The sequence below is a fragment of the Seriola lalandi genome, unplaced genomic scaffold (assembly GCF_002814215.2).
Source record: "Seriola lalandi dorsalis isolate HSWRI2012SDOR001 ecotype SW California unplaced genomic scaffold, Sedor1 jcf7180002052274, whole genome shotgun sequence".
In the NCBI taxonomy this organism is placed as follows: Eukaryota; Metazoa; Chordata; class Actinopteri; order Carangiformes; family Carangidae; genus Seriola; species Seriola lalandi.
The window spans coordinates 2,101,801-2,127,764 of NW_019522827.1; the positions used below are offsets into that span (position 1 = coordinate 2,101,801).

Genomic DNA, 25,964 nt, shown 5'->3' on the forward strand with positions numbered 1-25,964 from the left:
TGGTGTGTGTGTGTGGGGTGGGGGGCGTTGTCGCTCACACAGGCCTGTTCCGTCGTGACGAGGTCGTGGGGTTCCAGGTGACACGTCAGCTTTACATTGTCCTGCTACGTTTCACTGACATAACAATATCATACCCATCTGAGAACGTCTGCTGCAGACCATCAACAGGCTACTCACTTTAATTAATGATATGTGTAGGCCTATAACATTTCCGTTTTAAATTTTTACCAAAAGTAATTTTAAAAAAAAGTCCTGCAGGACAATTAATGATCCTGTTCAATACCTGTATAATATCTACATGACTCCCTCACATGTGAAACATGTTCCTGAGGGATGTTGCACATTTCTTATAAACCTTTGTTTTTGTAAGCAAGTCACTGCAGAAAGCTCCAGACAAGAGAGGCAGAACATGTAAGAAAAATCATCAATAAAACTTAGTTTTGAGTCTTTTCAGTTGTATAATCAGTTTAAGAAGCTAGCAAAGTCACAATTGCATGAAAAGGAATGGTGACATGTGGCTTTCAGCTAAAGTGTTGGCAGCAACACAATGAGAAAGAAGATGAGCGGGGGGAGAAAAAAATATAGATTCTTTACTTGTTACGCCCTCCAGCCATTCAGATCTGTCTTAGATTAAGTGTACTATGGAACTTCTTGTTCTCATGATGAAATGTGGGAGTTGCCAGCATTTACTGTATGTGGCAAACTGGCAGTTAGAGGAGCAGAGGAAAAATCAAGCTTGAAACTTTACTTTACTTTACTTTAAAGAATAAGAAGGCAATTATACCTTTGTTTGTTTGTTTGTTTGTTTGTTTATTTTCTTATTGTTATATTTGCCCTTCTTCATTTCCTATATCACAGATGATGTTAAAGTGGCCAGAGGTGGACAAAGGGTGGTGTGCAGACTGCATTAGATCTCTTTACCATTTATGACTGTCCTCCTTAGTATGATACTTAACTGCCACAACCATGATGATTCTCCAGTTTTGAAAATGTCTGTATACATTTGTATTAAACATGGTCCTTACGAGATATGATATTCTTTCAGATGAATGCTGATACAAAATGGTTGCTCCACCCACAGTACGTATTTTTATGCAATCAATTTGCTTACACAGAGTTTCTGATACACACATCCTCATTTGTTTTCTTAATGTAGCCTAGTACATATCGTAAAACCCTAGACCTAAAAACCCCTTCCAGTCTTACAGGTGCAGTGAGGCAGGTAGACGCATGTATGCCATCTACAAGCAGCAACACATTTACAAAGACTACCTCAAAAAACACAAGCTTCTGTAAACTGGAGTGGTGCAACTCCATGCAAAAGTCCTGTAATTAACACTACTTTCATGAAACTTTTGGTTTTTTAGTTGTTTTCTGATACAGTCTCAGAGAGGTGTTGATAAAAAAAAAACTGTGTTGTATTGGTTCAGATTATCTTTTAAGGTTTATCTCATTTTTATCTATCTTCTATGTAAGTGAGTTGAACAAAATATTACAAACACCTTTCTCAATGTGTTTCACTGTTATTATTCTATTATATAGTGGTTGCTAGAAAGGCTGGATGATCAAAAAACAGGAAATCCTCATAAATCCTGGTGCCCGAGTCCAGCAGGCCACAAGGGGTCAGACAGTCACTGGACAAAGAAGCACGGACTCTGACTTCAACTTAACAAGAAGTGAGCTGTGTCACATGTACCACACTGTTAGACTCCATATAACTCTTCCATGAGGGCTTTCTGTCCATGTGGTATAGGAACACAACAGTACAAACGTAATGAATCTCAGATTTTGGCAGTCTTGTGATTTCATGCTTGGCTTTCATATGTTTGTAATTCTGGTACTCACGAGACAGAAAAGAGAGGACATTAAATACTTCAACTTCATTTTCTCTCCACTGCTCTGAAAACACTTATCCAATCCAAGAAGGAAAGAAAAGATAGTACGTGTTATGTGGCAGTGGAGCTTATGTTATGTGTGTTATGTGTTAAGATGGAGGAAGGTTTTTGATCAGGTTGATCTTGAAACAGAGACAATAAAATAAGAAACCAGTTGAATGGCTATATCACACTTACTTATCTCATAGGGACTATAATCAAATTACATAACGGAGACAATATATTTACAACATTTTGACTAAATTCAGGGCCCAGCTACACGTGGTTAATTCACAGCATGGAGGGTTCTGAAGCTGTAGGCGCCTTCCATGTTTTTTTTCATTTAGGAAATCTTGTGTTACAACATCTAATGAAAAGACAGGTTGAGACAATATGTTCGTCTGAGTAACAGCCGAGTGATTCAACTTTTTTTTCCAATTTTAGCACCTGGGAGTAAGTCTGACATGTCAGGAGCAGGAGCAATTTATGATGAAAGTGAATAGTCCCCAAGAGCCAGCGTGGGACTGGTTTAGACACGAAAATGAAATTTAGCGTTAGTAATTTACGCTCCGAGGAATTCTGTGTTCCCAGTTTGAAGAGTCAGTGGATGAGTTGATTAGACTGTGGCAGTTACAGAATGTAGAGCCCACCTGGTGTAAGTGATATAAGTATTCTGGGGCTCATAAATAATCCGCTATTGTACTTATCAGCATTTCTAAACAGCAACCGTTCAAACAAAGGCCATAAATCAACTGCTAATGTGTCAGGAGGGATTAAAAGGTCTGCTTCAGTGGGTGTGTGTTTGTGGATGTACGTATACAGTATGAATCCTTACTGCCGTGTGTGTATGTGCATTATTGTGTGCACATTTAAGCGTACGCGTGTCTCCATGCAAATGGATGTGTGCGTCTGCGTGTACCTGTGTGTATCCAGTTTTTACATTTCTGTTCTAAGGAGATCACCATGAAATTTGTTTTGGATATTCAAGGCGTAACCTCAGAGTGGCAACATTCACAGGTCTGGTCACAACAGTGTTAGCTGGATTTTGTTTCTGGAACAATTCAAAAAAATTTGGGGGATATAACCTCCCTCTCTTGTGGGACAGTAGAAAACAAGCACTTCCCACGGTGCATATAAGAGCTTTTAGTGGTGTTATACTAGTGAAAACTATGTGTCACAATGGTAGAAAGATGGGGACATTGTACTGGGACAGAGGGTATTTTAATATTAAAGGTTTGGAGTGGGATTAAATTGAGTTACAAGATTAGGTTGGGTTAAGATTTGAATCAAATCACTCATCACTTAAACACACTTCAGCTCCTTGTTTGTGAATTACTCATGTCGCCCAGTGCTTGGTTTGACTTTGACTGGCTGCTGAGAAGAGTGAGGCATGTTGGGAAGTGTTAAAGTTTAGGTCAGATGTTTGTTAATTAACATGAGGGTTTTTTGCATGTTTCCTTACAGCACATCTTCCCAGTGTTTCCCCACGCCCTCAGCTGTAACGAACAGCCCCCTGTAAGAGCAGTGAGGAGCTAGCGCCCCCTCCCTCTGCAGCGCTCGCCTGTAATTCTCCACAGCTCAGACATCTGTAAACATTCCTCTCTGACCACAGGAGAAAAATAGAAAGTTGGAAGCTGCAGGCTGTGATTTGGGTGCGTATAAATAAACTTGGGAGCAAAGGAGAGACTGCTTAATATGACCTGAGTACATAAGGTGGGAGGTCGGGAGGAGCGGGACACCCAAGTCATCAAAGACATGGCAAAAGGAGGTGGAGGACAAATTAAACCTCTGAGGGATTTACTGTATGATGTTGAGAATGAGTTTGTGAATAGCTCAAGAGCATCTCAGTGGGTGTATTTCACATACATGTACCAGCTTGACTCATTGTTCTATCACATCCTCCTGGATTGGAAATGTTGGCCCACTACTGCATAACATGTTAGTGAGGACAGTTCAAGTCTTTACATAAATACATGTTTATGGGCTGTACATGGCAACTAAAAGGACCAAGTCCTTGAAGGAAAAGCAATGTTGGCACAACACTCGAAAACATTATTGGTAGGGAAGAATGTTTTGTGATGGATATTTTCAGAGGGTGGCACGGTCCTGCATGGGTTGGCGCTGTAGCCTCACAGCAAGAAGGCTCTGGGTTCGAACTCTGGGCCTGGGGCCTTTCTGTGTGGAGTTTGCATGTTCTCCCTGTGCCTGCATGGGTTCTCCTTGGTGTGGATGTGTGCACCCTTGCCCAATGTCAACCCCCCCCCCACACACACACACACACACACATACACACACACACACAACACTACAAGGATAAGCGGTATAGACAATGGATGGGATATTTTCAGAGCCCTGTTATAAACCTATATATGTCAGTAAATTTTGAATCTGAATCTTCTTCTTCAACTCCTTGATTTTGATACAAAAAATCTGTGATGATGACCCTAAAGGCAGGATCAAGTAGTGTGACAGATGTTTAGTGTAACTAAAACAAAATAATATCCACGTCACATGTTGGCTCAGGCTATGAAGATTTTCATGGGACACGGGCGAGTGAAAAATCACAAGTGTTCCCTAAAATGCGTGCCACTCAATTTGTGATAGTTCCTCAGACTGTGAGCAGATTAAGTGGAAGTGAGCCATCGTGTCCCGCGGCAGGCCTCCACACTGCTGCACACTCCTCTGTAGTGGTCTGCCTGGGCGGCCCTGCCTTACGACTGGAGGGCACATTTATACCGTTTCCCAAAATGGGGTGTTCTGTATATAGTTGGTCGTGCAGCAGGCTCACAGCTGGGATGAAAACAACCGTGCCCGTTGCCCTCAGACCCGCCCCAGAATCAAACCTATGAAGCCCAAAATGATCCCTTTAAAGCTGGGTGTAGGTGCTGCAGCAGAACCGCAAGGGCCATTTGAACATTCATCTCTTCATCCCTGTGTTTATTAGCTGAGAGGAGACCTGAAAGAAAGAGACCTGAGAAGTGTAGGTGTATTTTTGATAAAGTTAAATGAACGCATTATGTGAAGGATAAAGTTAAGGCTGATTTGTTTTTCAATGCAATACTGAGTTAACAGTATCTGGTTTATTTAGGTCACAGGAGGTTGGTTATAAGATAATTGAAAACGACAAAACACAATACATGAATAATGACAAAAAATAGATGTATGTTGTAACAGTAATAAAATTTTAAAAATTGATGAAAGACAAAAAAATAAAGGACTATCAATGGGAGGTGAATGTTGATCGTCCTTTGTAAAGTGGCTTCTCATCATCACGGTACTCAGACTTTGGCTCTACAGTCCTCTGTTCTCTCTGCTCTCTTTCTCCTCTGTCTGTGCCGACTAGAGGTAATTTCAGCTGTCACCCAAATTTCCATTCGACATAAATACAATAAATAACAACAAAAATGACCCAGAGTAGCTGCTTGCTCAATCTCTCATTCTTGATTCAGCTCTGACTCTCATCTCCATTTATTCCCTTATTTTCCATTTTTTTTCAATCTTTGATCAACTTCACATCTCAACTGACCATCTCTGGGAGACTGGCAGGTGTAAGCTAAATTATTTATATGCCCCCTAATACTGACATTACAATTAGGGATGCGCTGATGATGTTGCTGTCTGCTGTCAACTACTAAACTGCTGTATTTACTGCTTAGTTTTAACTCATTAGTTTTAGGTCACTTGACCAAAAGCCTTATCTTTTAGCCATCGAATCTCGATGTGTAGCTCTCAGATACTGGTCAAATTTCCTGTTTTAGTCTCGTATTGGTCTAATATTTGATACCAGCATTAGTATTAGTGCATCCCAGGGAGGATATTCTTGTAACATACAACCCAAGGTGAAATTTTCCTTTTCACCGATTAGGATTATTTTAATGCTGAGCAGATTTTAGAAAGCCCAGGACAGGCCCTGACTTCCATACAGAGGAGGAGCACTTAGACCTTTATCACTTGGCTTAGCCTGGCTAAAATTTCTTAGAAGCTGTTACGTCAGCGCTCATCCGCTGAATCTAATCAAATGCCCACAGTTAGTGTGAATGGGTTGACTCTGAGAGTGATCTGGTTTTTTTATTATTATTATTTTTATTATTATTATTATTATTATTATTATTATTATTATTAATAATAATTCTCCCTCTCCACCTCCATCTACCAGCTGAACAGTTTGATGAAGTTTTGGAGGCCGTCCTCTCCGAGGAAGTCGAAGGAGCCCTGGGATGAGCCCAGGTGGACGAGCAGGAGGACGAGAAGGACGACGGCCAGAAGTGGAATCAGCAAGTTCCAGCCGGCTGCCAGGATGTTGTACCACTTGGCCTTGTCTGAACACTCCTGGGCCAGCTGCAGGTTACCCTGAGTCTTCTGGTCCCTGGCCTACACACACACACACACACACACACACACACACACACACACTGAATTAGTTTCGACTGATACAGAAATTGTAAAGATTAAAAATGCTTAGACTGTGTTTCTACCCATGTAAACACTAACTAAGCATGTAGTATAGTGGGAGGAGAGGGGCAAACAAAGACATATTATAATGTTGACTTGTGTTTGTGTTTACAGTTCATCGCAGCTTGTCCCATAATTCCCATGTTTTTCCATACAGAGCATGGTTGGAGTGATATTAAATCCTTGAGCTGCCTCGAAGTTTATCCGTGTATTTTGGAACAGAGCAGGCTGAATCTTTCCCCAGCACTCTCTAATTTCCCATGAGTACTTGCCCATTAGGAAGATGCCAATTACGCCATTTTTAACTCCCCAGACGAGCAGCCAGTCCGTGTCTTTAATTTGAGAGCTGAGCCAATACAGGGCCTGTGATTCAGGGCTGCTCCCCATGCAGACAGAAATAAAAGACTTAAATAAAGGGTATACACACCCTTTTGTGGTGAGTTTTTCAGTAACCTTTTTATTCAGGTAGCGCTACAGTTTGTCCAGTCCTGTCTTGCACATGGCATTTTCAAGGATCTTTTGGCGTCTTTTAAGTGAGAAAAGCTTTTGTTTAGGCTTTGGTTCCTGTTTCTGGACAGCCCCATTCCTGTGGTAAAGGACACACCAACTTTCTACTAACCAGGGACAATGATAGGTCTCTTCAGTTTCCAAAATATATTGTTTTTTCTTCATTTTACAACAAAGATTTTCTTAACAGAGCATTTACATGGACCCTTCTATGGCATAACTCTACCCATTGCAAAAGTTTGGCACTCTAAATCCAGCTATGCCTACTTTTTCTTGATTTTGGCAGAGAAGTAATGGCTATTTCCCACTTGTTCTTTGAGAAATTCATCTGTGCTTCATTTCCCAATATGGCATTTGCCTTTGCTCATTTTTCTAGAGCTTTCTTCACCTTTTACCTATGTCAAAGATGCATTATAGAAGGTTTAACAATCATCATAGAGACGTCCCTCCTGCATTAGGTTGGCAATATTAAAACTTAATGTTATATTGCATATTGTTAACTAATTATAAAACTGCTTTTAGTTTTAGTTTATTTATTTATCTAATAAGGATGATGCAATTTAACATTGTTTAAATACAAAACATAAAACTGATGTGTTGCACAGTTTATAGCTGGTGCTAATTTTAAACTCTTGTCCCTAGTTGGGCTTTTAATAGACAGTTTTCATTATCATAAAACCACAATACTTTACAGATATGAAAGTAGAGTAAAATACTATATTGAAATGAATTGATTGTGATGTATTGTCTAAGAAAAGAAAACAAGCAAAACAAAACAAAATAAACTGATAGTATCATGCATGTTCACTTTTCTCACTTGTGCGTTCAAAACGATGCATCACTTAAGAAATCAGCTGATAAAGCAATTCTAGTAATATCTGTTAATTAACATTGTCAGTATTAGCATCACTTAATAAAACTGATTTGGATTTAACATCAATGATAAAGGCTTAAAACAAATTTGAGAAGACTTAAGAAATTAGATTAATACAACAATGACAAATAAAACAACTGGCCCTTGCATTGTTTGGATGCTTCTATAAATCACATCAGTGAAGAGTGTCCTCCAATCACTGCTTGGACATCTGATTCTGATCTTAAACGTAGGCACTTCCTATCTTTTTTCTTTTGACAAATCAGTTAATATCTTGGACATTGAGTGCTTCATAAAAATGGTCCAGACAGAAATGTAGGCTATACGTGAAAACTGGCACAAAACTAATAAAAAAAAAAAACCCCACAAGAACACAAGACCTCACCTTGATGGAGTAGATGAGAGCCATGAATCCCAGGCAGCAGAAGTTAACGTACAAGGTGTTGCACAGCGACCAGACGAGATAGTCCCGGGGAGGATTCTTGCCATTGTTCCCCATGTTCACCACGGTGGACCCAGCCGGCTTACGGGCAGACTTGCAGTTGGTGAGCGGGGTGCAGTCGGAAGGGAAGTTGTACGAATGGTTGTCCATGGCTATGTTCAGTCAGGTGGATGAATAGGTAGCTGTGCAAACTAGTTAGTCTTCCAGATGCTTGTGCACGGTCCCTCTTTGGAAATTGGTGTCCCCCCCCCCCCCGTTCCTGTGTGAGAGGCTTATAAAGGCCCATGAAGAAGGAGGTGGCCGGGAGAGGACGCATGGGCAGGGTCCTTTAATATACAGTAGGTCTGTAATTATGTGGTCAGGCCTGAGAGAGACTGAAATAGAGATACAGAGAGACAGAAAGCTGTTTCAGAGAGAGAAGACAGAAAAAGAGACAGCACATAGATGCTTGGGAGCAGCACAAAATCTCTTCCACCAAAGTGTCCTTCACTTCAGCTTTCTTAGAAGTCCTAGTGGTGTGGGTCAGGTGGTTGAGTTGGACAGTGGTAGCAGAGGACAGTGGAGGAAGGATTGTGCTGTTCAAAAGCCTTGAAGATGTTGAGGAGGAGTTCATCTGAAATACTGTCTGCCAGAGGCCTCGGGGGACGAGTCTGTGATGTGGTCTCGAAGGGAACTGAGTGGGTGCAGAAAGGTCACACTTCACAACAAATTACTTAAATATATGACAAGTCCACTTGGTTCTGATGTCCACGGTTACAAGACCTCAAATTAAAGTTCTGGCCAGTAATCATCCTGCCTGAACCTTGTTTTTGTTTAAAGTAAAGCTAAGATGATCGGTCAAGCAACAGAAAATTAACCCGTGACTTTTCTGATAATTTATTGATTTTCTTGGTCGACTCACAAACATAGACAAGTTTGAATATATCTTTGGGCTTTGGACTGTTGGACAATACACTCAGTATCATCATCTTGGGCTCTTGACAGCAAGGTCTATTTTGTTGAACTGTCTTTTCACAGAGCAGGAATGGCTCAGTATTATATTTTTAAGCACTTCAACTTGACTTCAAATTACTCATGTCGGAGTTTCCAAGAACAACCACAGTCTGCTGTTGATGGCCACTGCAGAGGAGACGCATTCAAGTGCCTTCATTATTCATATTCTTACAGATTTCCCTCGTGCTGTGGGGATTGACTTTTGCAATAGTCATAGATGTTGATACAAACCCATCTCTTTAGCTTTATACTCAATGCATCCTTTGACATTGAGAGAATATATTATTGTTGACATAACATTTCCTGGATGTGAAGGAAGTAAGATTTCAGGTAAGTAAGGAGTTTTCAGAGTTCAGTTTGGGAATGTTTTATGCTGGATTCGATATGCAGAGGGCATAATGGGTTGGACTTCATAGATGTAGGAGAATAAGACAAAACACATCAACGTTTAAAAACGCATTGGACAAAATAACTGAATTATCATGTTAAGTTTAAAACGAGCACAGGTACAGTATAATTGGAAATATTGAAATGTGAAACAATGCCCTCTGCTGGCCGCATACCACTACTACTGCATCTTCAGCTTTCATACAAACACAAATCCATTTTATTGAGTAGGCCTACACTTGGCAAAAACTCATCCAGTCAAAAACAAGTCCTGGAATAAGTTAAAGGTTTTAATGTTCAGTTTTTGTTGAAACTATTTTAAAGTCGTCTTACTTCAACTGTGTGTGTAGTTTCTGTTGCTGTTCAACTGTATCGCATTATGTTGTATTTCTATTTCTTTTTCCAACCCATTTGTACTGAATAACAAAATCACCGTTCTGCATACTGATACGCAGCAGCGCCACAAACTCTACATCATCTTGAGTCAAGACCTCAAAAACCTTAATCAAAATAAACTATTATTGTATTTAGTAAACTACATAAAGCATCGCCGGCTTCTAGTATAAATACATTAACGTTATATTAATTTGCATGTGCGTAGTGTAGTTTTCGAAAAAGCAGTGCTGAGTTAATGTCGCATCCACCTTCTGTGCTTGCAAGGCGTAAGGAACGTGTAATAAAAACAGTGAAGAAAAATTAGCAGAGGATGGTTTCGATCCATCGACCTCTGGGTTATGGGCCCAGCACGCTTCCGCTGCGCCACTCTGCTTCACGCACAAAGCACGCATATAACGCATATTTAATCTTCTGTATATGTGGGCGGGTATCTGTTTGACGTTATTCCTGTTTTCGCTCAGTATATTTCTCGCGCACGCTTAGAGTCTTATTTGTTAAGCATTCATGAAAAAAAAGAAAAATATCATAGCAGGAAACAGTTTTAGCACTACGACATTTCTGATTCTTTCCTTCCAAAATAAAAGCGCCATTCCTACAATGTATGGGACAAACATGCCTGTATTTGCAAAGGACAATTATTCAAGCACAACCACATAGTGATAGTATGAAAAGAATCTATAGTCTATACTTTATTCAATGTCTATACAACATTGAATGCAATTAGAGTATTATCGAAGTAGTAGGCTGATTCATAGAATAAAAAAGGGCTTCATATTGTTATTGGCTTATAACATAAACAGTGTGTTTTCGATATCAAATATTGATCCTAAGTACTCAGCCAGTAATAGTGCTCTTATGAAAAAAACTGTAGCTAATCTTTAAAATATGGGAACTCAGCTTGACAAGCTGTGGTTGTGTGGCTGTTGATTCATGATCTTACTTTACTTCATCTTTTATCTTTACTTTATCTTACTTTAATCTAATAATATATATATATATATACATATATATATAATATCTAATTTTGTACATGGGATGTGTGCAGCAAATAAGAACTTAATTTCTGGTGTGTCTGTGATGCCAGTCTTCACAGTTAAATTTTAGGATGTTGCAATGGCACCTGTCCAGTCTCCTAATGTGTGTGTTTGCCCTATATTAGATTTGATAGTAAGAGTACGACAGAAACATGAAAACACAAATGAATCTATATGATGAAGGTGCTGCACAGTAAAACGTTTAAGAAACACATAAACACATGAGATACAAAAACAAAACAAGAAAAATAATAAAACCAATAAAAGTTGCACAGGGGATCAATCAAACATTACACAAAGTGCATCACATGGTAAAGTGCATCTGAAACAAGTGACTAACTGTCAACTGAGATGGCATTTTTTATGATTAGAGGAAGACGATTCCAAAGAGTGGGGGCCATGACTGAAAAGGCGCGGCCTCCTGCAGCAGATCTCAATCTCTGTTGTGACAAAAAAAAAAAAAACATACATTGACAGACACTTTATCTGTTTGCGCCACCATTATATAGACACGCAATGCTCAAATACTCCTCTAGTTTTAAACATAGTCCTGCAACTTCGTACATTTGGACAAACCTTTGAAGGTGTGAAATGTGGTTGATGGGAACAGATAAATGTGGAGTAAGACTCAAATTTCCTGTATACCTAGATTTAAACATTCAATTTCTGTTTTCCAAAAAATAGATTAATAAATTAATGGAACAAGACTGAATCACTGCGGTATGCTTTATTGTGTCATATGCTTTCAAAACAAAAATGATTACAGGCTCTACATAATGTCATGATGCAGATGCAGTTATACTTATTTCAGGACAGATTAAAGGATCGTGGTAAGAAACAAATGATTACATGTAAGAGCAAATATATCTAAGGGCAATAATGCCTAAGCCCAACCCATAGAGCAGTTTCCATGTTATTGTGAAAATGTGGATAAGGTTATGTCAATATGTTTTAATTCACTGGACAGTAGCATGAAAGAAGGTGTCTTTTTCTTTCTCTATAACATTCCTGCCCTACTCATCCACAGGTAAGTTATGCAATAGCACATGAAAACTGTAGTTGAGACTTTCATTGGATACGAGACCTTTCTAGATCTGACAAACGATGAAAGCATTCAGGAAGCATTCGTTTGTCACTCGCCAGATGCCGTTTTCTGACAGCATGGTGCAGCCTGTGTCCTGGATTGATTTGTCTGGCTGCCCTTCTCCCCATTTGGTAAAGGTCAGGGGTCGGTTTTTCAGATCAACCTCAAAATTCCCCTCTGCTTTTTTAGTGTTGACGTTGATCCAGGTTGCTTTATAAACGTCACCAAAGAACTGAGTCAGTGCGACGTTCTCCTCCTCGTTCTGGGGCAGAGCCAGATCTAAGCCTTGTTGGGAGCAGAACTCGACGGCCCTGGAGAAAGAGTCTCTCTCCTTGTAGGACACAAAGTATTTCTGACCAACTTTCCGCACAAAATCATAGTTTATAGCTGAAAGGAAAAAAAATACATCCAACAAATCAGGAATAAATGAACAAAAGGTAAACAGTGGCAGTGTTCTAGATTTCTTTTTGAATTTGTTCTCTAGTGTATGAATTTTGCATCCACTTCTTTCTTACTAACCCCTTGATTATAATAGGCCTACTTACCAAGCTCTAACTTAGCAAAGCTGCTCTTTAGTGTGTTGAGGTCTGGGCAACTGGACTCAGGGGGATCTGGATCAAACAGATCAAGTTTAGTTACTACACTCTGTTTGCAAAGGTTAACAAATTTGCAGGCAGAAATGATTAGTCAATCACTTGATAGGCTGATCAACAGAAAATTAATCATCAAAATTTTTACTTATTGACTAATAGTTAAAGTACTTTATTAGACATATTTATTGGTTGGAGGATTTATTGCTCTCCTTTAATGAATATCAGTGTAAATTAAAAATCTCTGGGCTTAGACTGCAGTCCTGGCATCTTTCTTTTTTCTTTTTTTATATTTTACAAACTCAGTGGTTAAACAGTCAAAAAAATGAAAAGATAAGTTGATAATGAAAACAATATTAGTTGCAGTTCTAGTGTTGTTGTTGTTGTAAAATGTATTGTATAAAAGATTTAAGATTTAACACAAACTTTGACAAACAACATTGAATATTTTAAGATTCACTAAATTTTACTTCAACTGCATCCTGTATTGTAATAAATAAAAAAGCAATTACTCAGTTGATATAATTATATATTACTTTACAAAATCCATGAAGTGTATTACCTAGTCTGCAGTTTGCACGAGGCCCATTTTCTCCTTGTAATCCAGGTATTCCAGGTCTTCCATTTTCTCCAGGTTTTCCAGGTTTTCCAGGTCTTCCAGGTTCTCCAGTTCCTCCAGGTCTTCCAGGTCTTCCAGGTTCTCCAGGTCTTCCAGGTTCTCCAGGTTTTCCAGGTCTTCCAGGTTCTCCCGGATTTCCAGGTTCTCCTGAAGAGGAGGGAACAGATATTGAATAAGACTATAGCAAATGTCGTACCAACTCAGGCAACACAGAGAGCTAAGTGAAGAAACTATAAGGATGGTGACATGGGAGGATCTGGGGAGATTTGAGGCAGATTGTGGGATTGAGGCTACACAATAAACTAATTAGTCTGTCCAACAGGGAAGTGCCAGAACTCAGACAGAAGATGGCTCTTTGGTCAAAATAATATTTTTAGAAACAGTATTGTGGTGAAGATGAGTAGTACCCACCTTTCATACCTGAAAATCCAAGTTCACCAACGCTCCCAGAGATACCAGGGGGACCAGGGATACCAGGGGGACCAGGGGGACCTGAGGGACCAGGCCCGCCGGGTGCACCAAGGATACCAGGCCTACCAGGGGGACCAGGGATACCAGGGATACCAGGGGGACCAGGGGGACCAGGGGGACCAGGGGGACCTTCAAATTGACTGTAGCCAAAAGGAGACATCAGGCAGGTGATGCCGAATAAGAGAAGCAGCTTCATCTTCTCAGTGCAGAACTGAAAATATATATGAAATATAGTTAAGATGCTGTATACTACTGCTGTATACAGGTGGCATCAGAAATATTTTTTATCATTATTGTTAACCATTAATTCAAAGTTTATAAAATGAAATTAAAGGTTAATTCACAACAGACTTTGGTGACTTGTTTTACATGTTGACAGTAGTTCCCACCTTGTAGACGAATCAAATTTTCTGTGCACATATTTACAGATGTGAATTCCTCACATATTGAAAACAATTGTAAAACCAGCTAAATACATACAAAAAATGAGTTTAATGTCCTAAATTACAAGTTATATTTCTTTATCTTTAACACATTTCACATTACTAAACAGATATTATGTTGTTGTAAAGTTGTTTAAAAGGTCATAATAACACTAAATCTATTACAAAAGACAGATCAGCAGAAACAAACTCACTGTATAAACTCGGAGTGATTTGCTGGTTGTGCTGCCTCTTCACTACATCCAAATAAAAATGATTGAACTACAGGGTGGAACTATGAACATCCGGTCAAGAGTAAACAACAGATGCAACATCTCAAATGGGATATCACACAGAAGAGAGTCCAAAACCATTCCTCTTTTTTTAAACAACTGATCCTGCAGAGTGATAGTAAATATTTAAAATGCATTACCACACATTAAAATTCATTCTTTCATATGAAATAAAAAAAGGGAAAAAGGATACATTTATTTTTACATCCTCTTTCCTGATCCCTGGCAATTTTAAGATGACGCGTCTGTGATACACACTGCAGCACTATTTTGCAACATTGAGTTTGTCTTGGATCTCGTCTCTCACTGACTAGTGGTCCAACAAAAAGGGGTCACCAAGAAGCAGTCACATGATCTTTGTTTACTCTCTTTCAGAGCAAGATGTACTGCTTCCTTAAAGAAGTGTGGGTCCCAGGATGCTGTTTTTTTTATTAGAAAGGCGATTGCGCCCTCTGCAGTACAAAGTATAGAATAGGCATGGCAAAAATTTTGTTTGACAATGGATGGTTATGGTTATCATAAAGGCAAAAATAAAAAGTAGCTTGTGTAACACAATACATATTGCGAAACCAACTGCAGATTTGCAGATGTTTTTGTATCACAGGGTATATCTAATTTCAATACATTTTCCCACCCCTAGAATACCAATTATTAGTTTCTTGTTTGTGTGTCAAGTATGTTGTTGGAGCTGGGATGGGATTTACTTGGCCTACGGAAAGAGTGCTGCAGAGATGACGTATTTTTGTAAACTAACCTGGAAGTCAGTGTCACTGTGGCATACATCCATGGTGCAAAACTCGTTTTTGGCCATAACTCACCAATTCATGCATTATTATGACACCATTCACCTCACATATCTATAAGGATTAAAAAAAAGTGATGTCAAAGGTAAACCTCTGTGACATCATAATGTTCTGCAAAAACACCTCTGGCTACAATTTCAACAGCGTAACTCAGGAAGGGGAGACTGTGACCATATTTCCTGCGACTTGGCCGGTTGGCAGAGACATAATATTATAGACATAAAACCCTTTTGGTTCATTTTCACATAACAGCAGTAGTGCCCATGTTCATCAAATAAAAAATTATATTTTTTATCAATATTTGTTATCAATATTTGACGCTACAATTATAAAACTGAAAGTGTCAAAGCCTTATCACATGACAAGAGGAGAGTTGACCAACAAGACAATGGTGAATTGGTGTTAAAGCATAAAGCAAAAGCGCCTATTTGGCAATATTTCGTATTTAAATCCAGCGCCCAGAGGGAACCTGCCAACATTAATGAGGCAATCTGCCAACTGACACTGTGGCATCTCTATCCTGGACAGTTTGAAAGTGTCTGCATGATTTCACAGTACCCTCAGTATCTGAACACCTATATGCTGATAGAAGTTTTGAACAGATAAGATAGCTAAGAAGCCAACCGACTAAAATGTAAATAAGTTTACGAATGAAAAGAGACTATTTCACTGTGGTACACTTTATTGTGACATACCGTATACTTTCAGAATCCACCGTTTTTTTCCTGTACATGTGTCTTTCCTTTAATTGTGTCCTTCATTTTCTTTTCATATTGGAATATATCTGTGCAATAGTAAGAGCGTCAATAGGGATTAAGATCTACCCCATGGATAAACTTGTATCATCGAGAAGAAAGAAATATAAGCTTAACAGCGGTATTTTGAATGTGCTCAGTATAAGGACAAATCCCCCGTTCCATTGAGATAACACTTACAAGGGATTTCACACCTGTCTATAACTGACAAATGATGTAAGCGTTCAGAGAGCAATCATGTGTCAGTTCCCAGGCACCGTTTTCTGACAGCACGGTGCAGCCTGTATCCTGCAGCCTGTCTGGCTGCCCTTCTCCCCATTTGGTAAAGGTCAAAGGTCGGTTTTTCAGATCAACCTCAAAATTCCCCTCTGCTTTTTTACTGTTGACATTGATCCAGGCTCTTTCGTAAACGTCCCCAAACACTTGAGTCAGTATGTTGTTCTCCTCCTCGTTCTGGGGCAGAGCCAGATCCAAGCCTCGCTGGGAGCAGAACTCGACGGCCCTGGAGAAAGAGTCTCTCTCCTTGTTAGATACAAAGTATTTCTGACCAACTCTTCGGACAAATCCATAGTTTATAGCTGCAAAAAGGAAACAGCATGTAGAAAATCATGATGTTGAAGTGCACAAATTATGAGCTGTGTTGTCGTTATGGCCCTCTGACTCTCAAGCTCTGTTCACAAATATTTACTAAATCAAACTTAGTGTGACATTTTGTGAACCAATAATCTGGATTAATGTCCACTTTATATATTTTTTTTAGCTTTCAGATGCACCTCCAAGTATCAGAGAATAGAATGATCACACACAGGAAGACCTGGGATCCGAGTCGGGCCAGGTCCAAATCCTTCTCAGTCTAAGATTGTTTGTTTAGATTGTATCTTCGAAATGGAAATAAACCAAATCAGATAAGGATGCAATGCACATTACGGCTTTGTTTGGAAATTCAGTAGCTTGCAAGATTTTTGCTGCTATAATTGGTTATTAAAGTTCTTTTTATTTGATTCACAGAAATCAAATAGCTCAACGCCCAGAATCTTTTGGAAATAGGATTTTCACTTATTCGTATAACTTAACTTATAACATAATAGTGTTGTATAACCTGCATATATATAAAGATAGAGATCAATAGAGATTAATGGAGTCCAGTATGGCAGCAATTGAGTAAAAAATATTTCTGCTTATTGCTTTTTTTGTTAAACATCCAATGTGCATAAAAGAAGGGATACATATGTTTCAAAAGGTACTGAGGTAAAAGTACAAATGAATAACTCGAATGGTGAGGTTTTACGACATATCTGAACTTCAATAACTGATCACCATCCACATGCACTCACTTTGTGTAACACCCCTTTGTAGTCCTTTAATGGGATACTTACCCAGATTTAATTTAGCATGTCTCTTCTTTAGGGTTTCAGCTTCCTGGTCAATAGAACTAAAGGGATCTGGATCAAAGACATAAAGTTCAGTCACCAAACAAGTAATAAGTTGGATCTGTGTAGATATGTGCACTCTGCAAATAAAAGGCTATAATAAATAAAGTCTATATTAATCTTCATTTCTCTTATTGTCCTTTTTTACTGAACACAGAGATTCATAGTGAGAGCACAGGGCAGAGGTGGATACAGTAACGTCCACCTTACAATATGGTGCAAGCAATGCAAAAGCCGCTGCAATAAACAATACTCTCATGTCCACCAGGAGCATGATGGGAAATAATCTCAAAGAGATCTAGTTGTAGACCCTGCAAGATCCCCAGTCTTTAGAAAATCTTATATTGCACAAGTGAAAAACTCTTTTGACTTATGACTCATTGTCTTTAGATGTGAGGGGATTTCAGACTTTAGTCTTTTAAAAGACTTTTCAAAGTCTTCTGGTGTATGGTAGGCATTAGTTGAATACAGTACGCCTCAACAAAAGCAAAACATTATAAAGCATAACATTATGCAAATAATTCTATAAAATAGATATATTATATAAACTATATAACCTCCACATATCACGACAGGCCCAGTTGATCCTTTTGGTCCAGGTAGTCCAAGTAGTCCTCTCATTCCACGCACTCCTGGTCTCCCTGAATTGTAGGTGGACAGACATCAAACACATTAGCAGCCCTGGGAGGATGAAATGCTTAAGGAACAAGAGGAAAAGCAAAATAAATCAAAGACAGTGTTACTAATCTCAGGCAATTACTGGTACAAAAACTTTAAAGTTTGGCCTGAGGGTGGCACCAGTGGAAAGGTCATGACATATGATATGATTGCTCAAGGGTGACAGTAGATGGCAGATAACAAAGGCTAGAAAAATACACTGCGAAACATCTCCTATGAGATGCATTATGAGATATACTGTATGAAAACATCAGCATAAAGATGGTGCTTCATCTTTGATCTTTTTGGGAGTATGATTTTGCTCAGCAAATATCACAGCAGTCCTTCTTGTATATGAGACTGCGTCTTCTGTGTAAAGTTAACAATCCAAACTTAATGTGACCATGTGGACAAATCACAGCAAAGTATTACATTTCAGGGAAACACTTGTTCAAATAAATACTTTGTTCTACCGAAGCCTCAGATTCCATTAGTAATTTTATTTCACATATACCCACTGGATCAGAACATTAGATTCTGGTCAAAACAACAACAACCAACTAATCTGTGGAATCTGAAGGTTTTTTTTGGCAGAATTAGAACTAAATATTTAAAAAAGTATTCTTGGGACTATGATTGTGGTGATTGTCAATAATACTCATCTGGTTCACCTCTTTCCCCACGATCTCCTGGTGGTCCTCTTGGTCCAATTGTTCCACCTATTCCAGGTGTCCCTGGTGGCCCACCTGGCCCAATTATCCCTGGTGGCCCTTGTGGCCCTGGTGGCCCTGGTGGCCCTGGTAGCTCTGGTGGCCCTCGTGAACATGGTAACAACTCATAAAGATCACAATGCTGATTGCAGCCACTAGGACCCACCAGACAGAGGATGCAGAGAAAGAGAAACGACCTCATCTTCTGAATGCACAACTGAAATAGTAATAATATGGTTAATAGTTTCTGAAGTTTTTATCTGAATTTACAGCAGTCCACTCAGAATGCAGGTGAATTCAAAGATGTTATTTTCACAACTCTAACAGTGATAAATAACAGTTAGCCTATTATTACTTATTATATTGCAAATTATATGCATTCAGTACCTGTTTAAGTAATTTTCTGTTGAAATTTACTGTAACATTTCAGCAAAAACTATTGGGATTTATTTGTACCAGTAAAGAGTAAACTTATTCAAAATGTGTCAGTGAAGATAATTTAGTACTGACTGGTGATAAACAGGTAAAAACTCACAGTATAAACGAGGAGTGAGCTGGACGTGCTGCTTCTTTGCTGCTTCCAAACAGAAGTGGAAGAGCAAATAGTTCAAAGTCAGATATATGAGAGATCCAATCCAGAGGAAATGAAAAGCAGGTGAAAAGTCTTTTTATGGGTTTCACACAGAAAAGAGAACCAGAGTTAAGCTCTGGTCTGAGGATACACAGATACAATAGATTTCTTTTAAAAAGCATTTACACTCTAACAGATAAAAATTAGATTATTTACTGATTGATTTTATACCTTCTTTCGTGACCACTGCCAGTTTTAAGTTGGCATGAAGAGTTTGGGATATGTACTCTTTGATCGCAGCCATACTTAATTTGTCTATGGATTGAGATTCCTGAAGGCTTTTGTTTTTTAACTTTTATCCAGACCACAGTTGATGGACTATAGCACTTTGAAAATCATTAGTCGCATTGATATTGTCAGAACATTATTCTTTTGTTGATTATCATTGTGCATATTAAATGGAGAAAGGCGGGTTTAGGGCCTTGCTCACAAGAGACCAAAAACATTTCTCAGCACATTAAAAATATCCTCCCCCAAGATCTGATTATGTTCGCGGTGGAAAGGATTTTTCATTTCATGTGACAATGGAAAATGTTTTGAGTTTTTGGCAGTTCAGGATGTTTTGTTGTCCCTGTGAGATCTGATATCCAGATTATACTAGGCTGGATTTTACTGGTGTGGCAGGGCCAAAAAACTAATAACAAAAGTCAAGCAAAGAGAAGTGAACGATAAAAAGAGTAACTTAGTTTAAAATAAGCTTTTGTAATTGATTGTCTCATGCTCAAGTGCCAAATCTGGAAAAACACTACCGGACAGTTTGAAAGTGTCTGTATGATGTAACAGTGCTCTCAGTATCTTTGGTAATTATATAAAGCATGGTCAGAGTCCATCTTTAATGTTATCTCAAAAACATCATATTGTGACTGATCTGTAAGAAATATTTTTCGAGGTCACATGTTTTACCTTTTCAGTGTTTTCAGCTTTCTATTTCACTTTCAGCAAATAAAGTAGCAACCAAACCGGCTAAAATGTTCATGAGTTCATCTTGACTCTTGAATGAATGAAATGAGATGGTGTCATTGTTCTAGACTTAATTGTGGCTAATGATATCAGAATATCCTGTGATCATTTTTTATCAACAGTAATAATGCCATGCTGATGATGCTGTTATACGTATATGTCTTTAGTAGGGATTAAGATTTACAACATGGATAATAGTTTTGTGAAACAAATCACCTGAAAGCAAAGATTTCCAAGAAGAATGGTTCCTAATGCAGGTCCTTGAAGCAGCATGAGGATAAAATTCACATCAATATTCTTACTTTGCTTGATATCAGCAGAATAGGAGAATAAATTCAGATTACAATTTTTTTTCTACCATTTTTCTGCCCTAATTATAATCAAGACTTATGCAATACTTCTTTTATTCAAAACTCAAGACAAACATTTTATACAATACATAACATGAGAATAAGCGATGGATACGAGAACTGTCTATAACTGACAAATGATGTAAGCGTTCAGGGAGCAATCATGTGTCACATGCCAGGCACCATTTTCTGACAGCACAGTGCATCCTGTATCCTGCAGCCTGTCTGGCTGCCCTTCTCCCCATTTGGTAAAGGTCAGAGGTCGGTTTTTCAGATCAACCTCAAAATTCCCCTCTGCTTTTTTAGTGTTGACGTTGATCCAGGCTGTTTTGTAAGCGACACCAAAGAACTGAGTCAGTGCGACATTCTCCTCCTCGTTCTGGGGCAGAGCCAGATCCAAGCCTCGCTGGGAGCAGAACTCGACGGCCCTGGAGAAAGTGCCTGTCTCCTTGTAGGACACAAAGTATTTCTCAGCAACTGTCTGCACAAAATCATAGTTTATAGCTGAAAGAAGAAAACAGATGCAGAACATCATGAATTAATGAACAGGTGAACACATTTGTATTTACAAGTCATAAACATTATAGTCAGTTTTGTCGCTCTGACTCTCAAGTTCTTATAAAATAGAACTTGGCATTGTGTGACAAAATAATCTCAACTCAAGGTCCACTCCCCAGGTTTTTTTGGAGTTTACAACATTAGTCCGGTGATGAAAAAGTGAAGCTTAGCGCAAGTTCAATCAGGAAAACTATCTCTATTCTCCCTCTCTCACCCCATTCCCGGTAATCAGCTGATTTCAGGTGATAGGGAAACAATCAGATCATGATCTCAACCTGCCAATCAACTTGCCCCAGTCATACAAATTTGTTCTCCTCTCTCCTGTTGTCAGCATCATTTCAGTGCAGTTGCTGTGACCCTCCTCCACCCCTTCCACCTCCAGTTTTCATATCCAGTCAGGCCGAGCTCATCATCACTCTCATCACATCCAGATCTCAGGTTTTCCTCTTCCCATCTTCAAGACCACCACCAGTGTCTAGACCCCGGGCAGTTTCCTATACTTCGCACAGCCTCATCCCCTAATCACATATGATGACATCACGATGGGGTCTAACGCCAAAGACTCTTATATCTCTCACTTTTCCTATCTCGTTTTGCACATGGCAATAAAAGTTTTTTCGTTAAGCAAACGAATCTTTCCTGATTGAAGTGGTTTTATGTTGGGGGTATAGTGAAACCTCACAATCTCACAAAATCCCTCTCACAAACATGGAAGAGGTGAGAAATGTAAATATAAAAGGACATAACTAGTACAGAAGACTTGTAGTCCTTGAGAAGGATACTTACCCAGTTCTAACTTATCAGTGATCTTCTTTAAGGTTTCAAGGTCCTCGTTAATGGAGCCGAAGATATCTGGATCAAACAGTTACCAAAAAGTTACCAAAGTTGCAGTAAGTTGGCGCTAACAGCTCTGTGCACATGTGTATAATAATATGCACTCTTAAAAAATAAAAGACTTATCTTCCACTTTCTATTTCAGTTCTCTTATTAATCTTTTTTCACCATCTGGTAATGGTGATGTTGGCATGTTGGTTCACAAAATTGTCATGAATAGTTTGCAGATTGAATTCAAAATTAGAAATCCTATAAGGGACTTTTTAATGTCGAGTTCAATAAACATACTGCATTAAAACACCCTGCAAAATAAGAGCTGCCAGTTGGGAGGCCACTTCTGATCTATAGAAATTGGATTTTTTTTCATTTACATTTGTTGCCATGCTAGCAGCAGGGATGGCAGTGTTGTTCTGTCAATTCACCACTTTGGTCCAGACAGAAATATCTCAACAACCATTGGTTTGATTGCCATGAAAGTAAGCATTTACATTCATGTTCCCCAGAGGATAAATCCCAGGATAATCAAATCAAATTTCCAATTAATTGTAATTTTTGAATGATCCAATTATCAATTCTTAAAATCCATAGACTGTTCTTTGCATTTGTGCCTTTTCTCAGTAAACATGTATATTTGTGCTTAACATCTATGCAGTGGTTGCTTGAGGTTCAGTGGTTCAGTTAGGGCTGCATGATGCGTAAAATGTCTACTTTTATCATTTAGTTATTGAAACATGCACAAAAGGGTTATTTTAAAAAGTAATGTAGATGCTAGCCAGCCATTTGGGCTGCCATGAATCAGGGCAGCACTGTGATGTGAATAATTAGTCGCTCTAACATTCATTTCCCCCTGAGGATGAATTGTAATATCACATATCCTCAGATGTTTCATCTCAGTGATCTTCAGGGCAGATTTTAATTTGTCCAACATGGTAAACATTATACCTGCTAAACATCAGCATATTATATTTTATATTTTCACATGTTACCATGCTGACAAAGCATTTAGCCAATATATGTTATCTAATAACTAAATCACCTTTTCCACACTTTACAACATCTCCAGGTATTCCAGGCGCTCCATGGGCTCCAACTGGTCCAGGCATTCCAGGAAATCCAGTTGCACCTATTTAGCAGGTAAAGAGACATTAAAACATGACATTAAAACATTTTCTCACTAATAGACCAGTGAGGAGGAAATGATTGCTGTGCATTAGAAAAATAAAATGTTAGATGGATAAAAAACAGAGAGACAAATTTACTATTCTCTAATAATTAGTGAGACAGAAAGGTTTGACTTGAAGATGTGAGGAAAGGTCATGTTATGTAAAAGGGTTTATCCTATATAATCATTCATATATTTGATTTGAAGGTATGTCTTCCTTACAAGTAACAGAATGACCAAAATACATTGGGCCAACCCCCCCTTTGCACCTGGAGCACCACGAAACCCTTTTGCTCCAGCTGGCCCAAATGGTCCAGGATCTCCTTTGGAACCTGGGGGCCCAATAGGCCCAGGATCCCCACGAGGCCCACGAGGCCCAGGAAACCCGGGAGGCCCAGGACGCTGACTGTAGCCAATAGGAGCCACAAGGCAGAGGACGCAGTATAGGAAACACGTCCTCATCTTCTAAATGCAGGACTAAAATGTAATATAGTTAATGAGTTTACTGTTTACATTCTCAATCAGAAATACAGTTAAATCATAATCTAAACCAATGAAGTCAAAGTATTGCAAATTAAACTAAGGCTGTTATTATTGTACATGATATTCCTCCAGTAGTTACCTGCTGGTCAGAATGCTTTTCCAATGCAAATATATTGTAAAGATATTCAGAAAGTGAGATGTCAATAACATTAATCAAGTACTAAACAGTACCAAAAACCCAAAGAAACTCACTTATAAATGAGGAGCTGTCTGCTGACCGTGCTGCTTCTTTGCTGCTTCCAAGCAAAAATGACTGAGAAAACATTTCAAGAATATAAACAGTCCAGCCCCAAGGAAATGAAAAGCAGGTGGGAAATTTGTTTTATGGGATTTGACACTGTAAAGAGAAATCTTCTGAGTCAAATAGCTTCCTTCTAGTCTGAGCTCCGAAAACAGAGCCTAGTGTGAACAGATCTTATTTTTTTATGTATTTCCATTAAAACACCTTCAAACCTCAGAATACTAAAGCCTCCTTGCGTCATGGTAACCAATAACATTCCTAAAATCATTACACAATTTGTTTGCCAAGCTGCATGAGAATTAATACATGTTTTCTTGGCCTGAAGCCCAGGGATGTGCACTCACTAAATAGTTAATAATAATACTATGTTTAATGATGTTAATATACAATATTTTGTTCTCATGAACTTAATGAGATATTGTTTTATCATTTTCTTGCAAAGGATGATATTTATGGATACAGATTGGTCAGTTTGGTGCCACCTAGTTCCAACCTTATTGATTTACTAATCGTGGTAGAATTTAGGTGGAAAGAAAGTGGTGCTCTAAAAGAAAAGAAAAAATGACACCAGGAGAGAAATCCCCATTCCAACTGGATTTTAAGAGTGAGAAGGAAAAAAAATCTGGCAAATTTTTCTGTTTTTATTATTATTATTATTATTAATCTGTGAAGCCCTGAGAGGTAAGTGAGTGTTCTTTTTATGCCTCCGCGCCAGCCAGAGCTGAAGGCATATTGTTTTCAGGTTGACGGTTCGTCCATACGGACGGACCTCATTTTTGTGGACGCGATATCTCAGAAATGCCTTGACAAATGTGGTGCAAAGTATCAATGATGAACTGATTAGATTTTGGTGGTCAAAGGTCAAAGGTCAAAGGTCATGGTGACCTCACAAAACATGGTTTTCGCCTTGTGAATCACCGGCACACAATTAATCTCGGATCCTTCATTGAAAATTTCTCAGCCGCATTTGAAGGAGACTTTTGAAAATGTGACAGTCTAGTCGCGCCGCTATGATGCAATCGATCTTCAAATGCAGGATGCAGCCAGTGAATTGGCACACTGCTATTTAGGATGTTGTGGTGATGAATGGGTCAAACACAGGACATCTACCTGGGAGACTGGCTGAAAATTGGATCACAGAATCAATCCAAAAGCATCTTTCATTACCATCTGTGCCTTAACAGAAACAACATACTTGAAATACCATACCTCCAGTTTGTAACACAGAAGCACCTTCCATACAAAATAAACTATTTTCACAGGCTGAGTTGAATTTCGCTCAATGAGGAAACCAATCTTAATGATTGAAATTTGTGATTTGCCACTATAAATAAAATTGTGTTGTAACATCTATAAACTCACTTATAAACTCAAAACTTAGATGTACCATCAATAAAGGTTCAATACAATGACCAAAAGTGTAGTATTGTTATTGTTATTGAACTGGGATGTAGTGTGCAAGTGTTTATGCTTTTGTGTCCACCCCTTGTTTATGCATCTATACTTATCTAACAACAAATGAGTCCATATGTGCTGAAGTATCGTTTTACAGGACAAGGACAACACTGAAAGAAAGCATCCTGCAATTTAGTAAATGACACACAGCAGTTACTTGGTTGGTTAAAGTCATTCTGTAAAACACATATATTGTGTAATATCTAGAAGACATACAACCTCATCCACACATTGCAGCAACTCCAGCTGGTCCCATTGGTCCAAGAAAATCTGGGTCCTCTAAATAGCAGGGAAAGAGCCTGTGCATATTCTCATTTGTCCAGCTCATAGTATCCTGAAGGAGTTTTAAATCGAAACTTGTTCAGTGTGGGAAAAGACACAGGCAGGCAGGTATGGAAGACTGGTTCGCCTATGACGGGTAAGACGACCCCCCCCCC

At 38.8% G+C, this 25,964-nt stretch overlaps 4 protein-coding genes and 1 non-coding gene across 7 annotated transcripts; all 5 read right to left on the minus strand.

Annotated features, from left to right (window-relative positions):
• Nucleotides 1-4,915: 4,915 nt before the first annotated feature.
• LOC111650422 (interferon-induced transmembrane protein 5-like) lies at nucleotides 4,916-8,393 on the minus strand. Its single transcript, XM_023400323.2, has 2 exons — nucleotides 8,093-8,393; nucleotides 4,916-6,245 (listed from the first exon to the last, which is right to left on the minus strand). Exons 1-2 carry the CDS (start codon nucleotides 8,297-8,299, stop codon nucleotides 6,024-6,026), a joined length of 429 nt encoding a protein of 142 aa, XP_023256091.1. The 5' UTR covers nucleotides 8,300-8,393; the 3' UTR covers nucleotides 4,916-6,023.
• Nucleotides 8,394-10,226: 1,833 nt separating this feature from the next.
• trnam-cau (transfer RNA methionine (anticodon CAU)) lies at nucleotides 10,227-10,298 on the minus strand. The gene has a single exon. It is a non-coding gene; the product is annotated as a tRNA-Met (tRNA).
• A 1,373-nt stretch (nucleotides 10,299-11,671) lies between these two features.
• LOC147819539 (uncharacterized) lies at nucleotides 11,672-14,734 on the minus strand. Of its 3 annotated transcripts, none has more exons than XM_087172321.1 (6): nucleotides 14,632-14,734; nucleotides 14,361-14,440; nucleotides 13,673-13,934; nucleotides 13,196-13,399; nucleotides 12,589-12,654; nucleotides 11,672-12,430 (listed from the first exon to the last, which is right to left on the minus strand). In XM_087172321.1, exons 3-6 carry the CDS (start codon nucleotides 13,917-13,919, stop codon nucleotides 12,048-12,050), a joined length of 900 nt encoding a protein of 299 aa, XP_087028447.1. In that variant the 5' UTR covers nucleotides 13,920-13,934; nucleotides 14,361-14,440; nucleotides 14,632-14,734; the 3' UTR covers nucleotides 11,672-12,047. The 3 variants fall into 3 exon arrangements, with proteins under 3 accessions (XP_087028447.1, XP_087028445.1, XP_087028446.1); XM_087172319.1 differs by having other exon boundaries at nucleotides 13,664-13,934; nucleotides 14,632-14,732; XM_087172320.1 differs by lacking the exon at nucleotides 14,632-14,734 and having other exon boundaries at nucleotides 13,664-13,934; nucleotides 14,361-14,459.
• A 1,171-nt stretch (nucleotides 14,735-15,905) lies between these two features.
• Nucleotides 15,906-19,368, minus strand: LOC147819540 (mannose-binding protein C-like). Its single transcript, XM_087172322.1, has 5 exons — nucleotides 19,329-19,368; nucleotides 18,755-19,010; nucleotides 17,984-18,067; nucleotides 17,373-17,438; nucleotides 15,906-16,574 (listed from the first exon to the last, which is right to left on the minus strand). The coding sequence occupies exons 2-5, from the start codon at nucleotides 18,993-18,995 to the stop codon at nucleotides 16,195-16,197; spliced, it is 771 nt and encodes a 256-aa protein (XP_087028448.1). The 5' UTR covers nucleotides 18,996-19,010; nucleotides 19,329-19,368; the 3' UTR covers nucleotides 15,906-16,194.
• Nucleotides 19,369-20,771: 1,403 nt separating this feature from the next.
• LOC111650350 (mannose-binding protein C-like) lies at nucleotides 20,772-24,232 on the minus strand. Its single transcript, XM_023400227.2, has 5 exons — nucleotides 24,024-24,232; nucleotides 23,558-23,765; nucleotides 23,163-23,249; nucleotides 22,079-22,144; nucleotides 20,772-21,238 (listed from the first exon to the last, which is right to left on the minus strand). The coding sequence occupies exons 2-5, from the start codon at nucleotides 23,748-23,750 to the stop codon at nucleotides 20,859-20,861; spliced, it is 726 nt and encodes a 241-aa protein (XP_023255995.2). The 5' UTR covers nucleotides 23,751-23,765; nucleotides 24,024-24,232; the 3' UTR covers nucleotides 20,772-20,858.
• Between the last annotated feature and the right edge of the window lie 1,732 nt (nucleotides 24,233-25,964).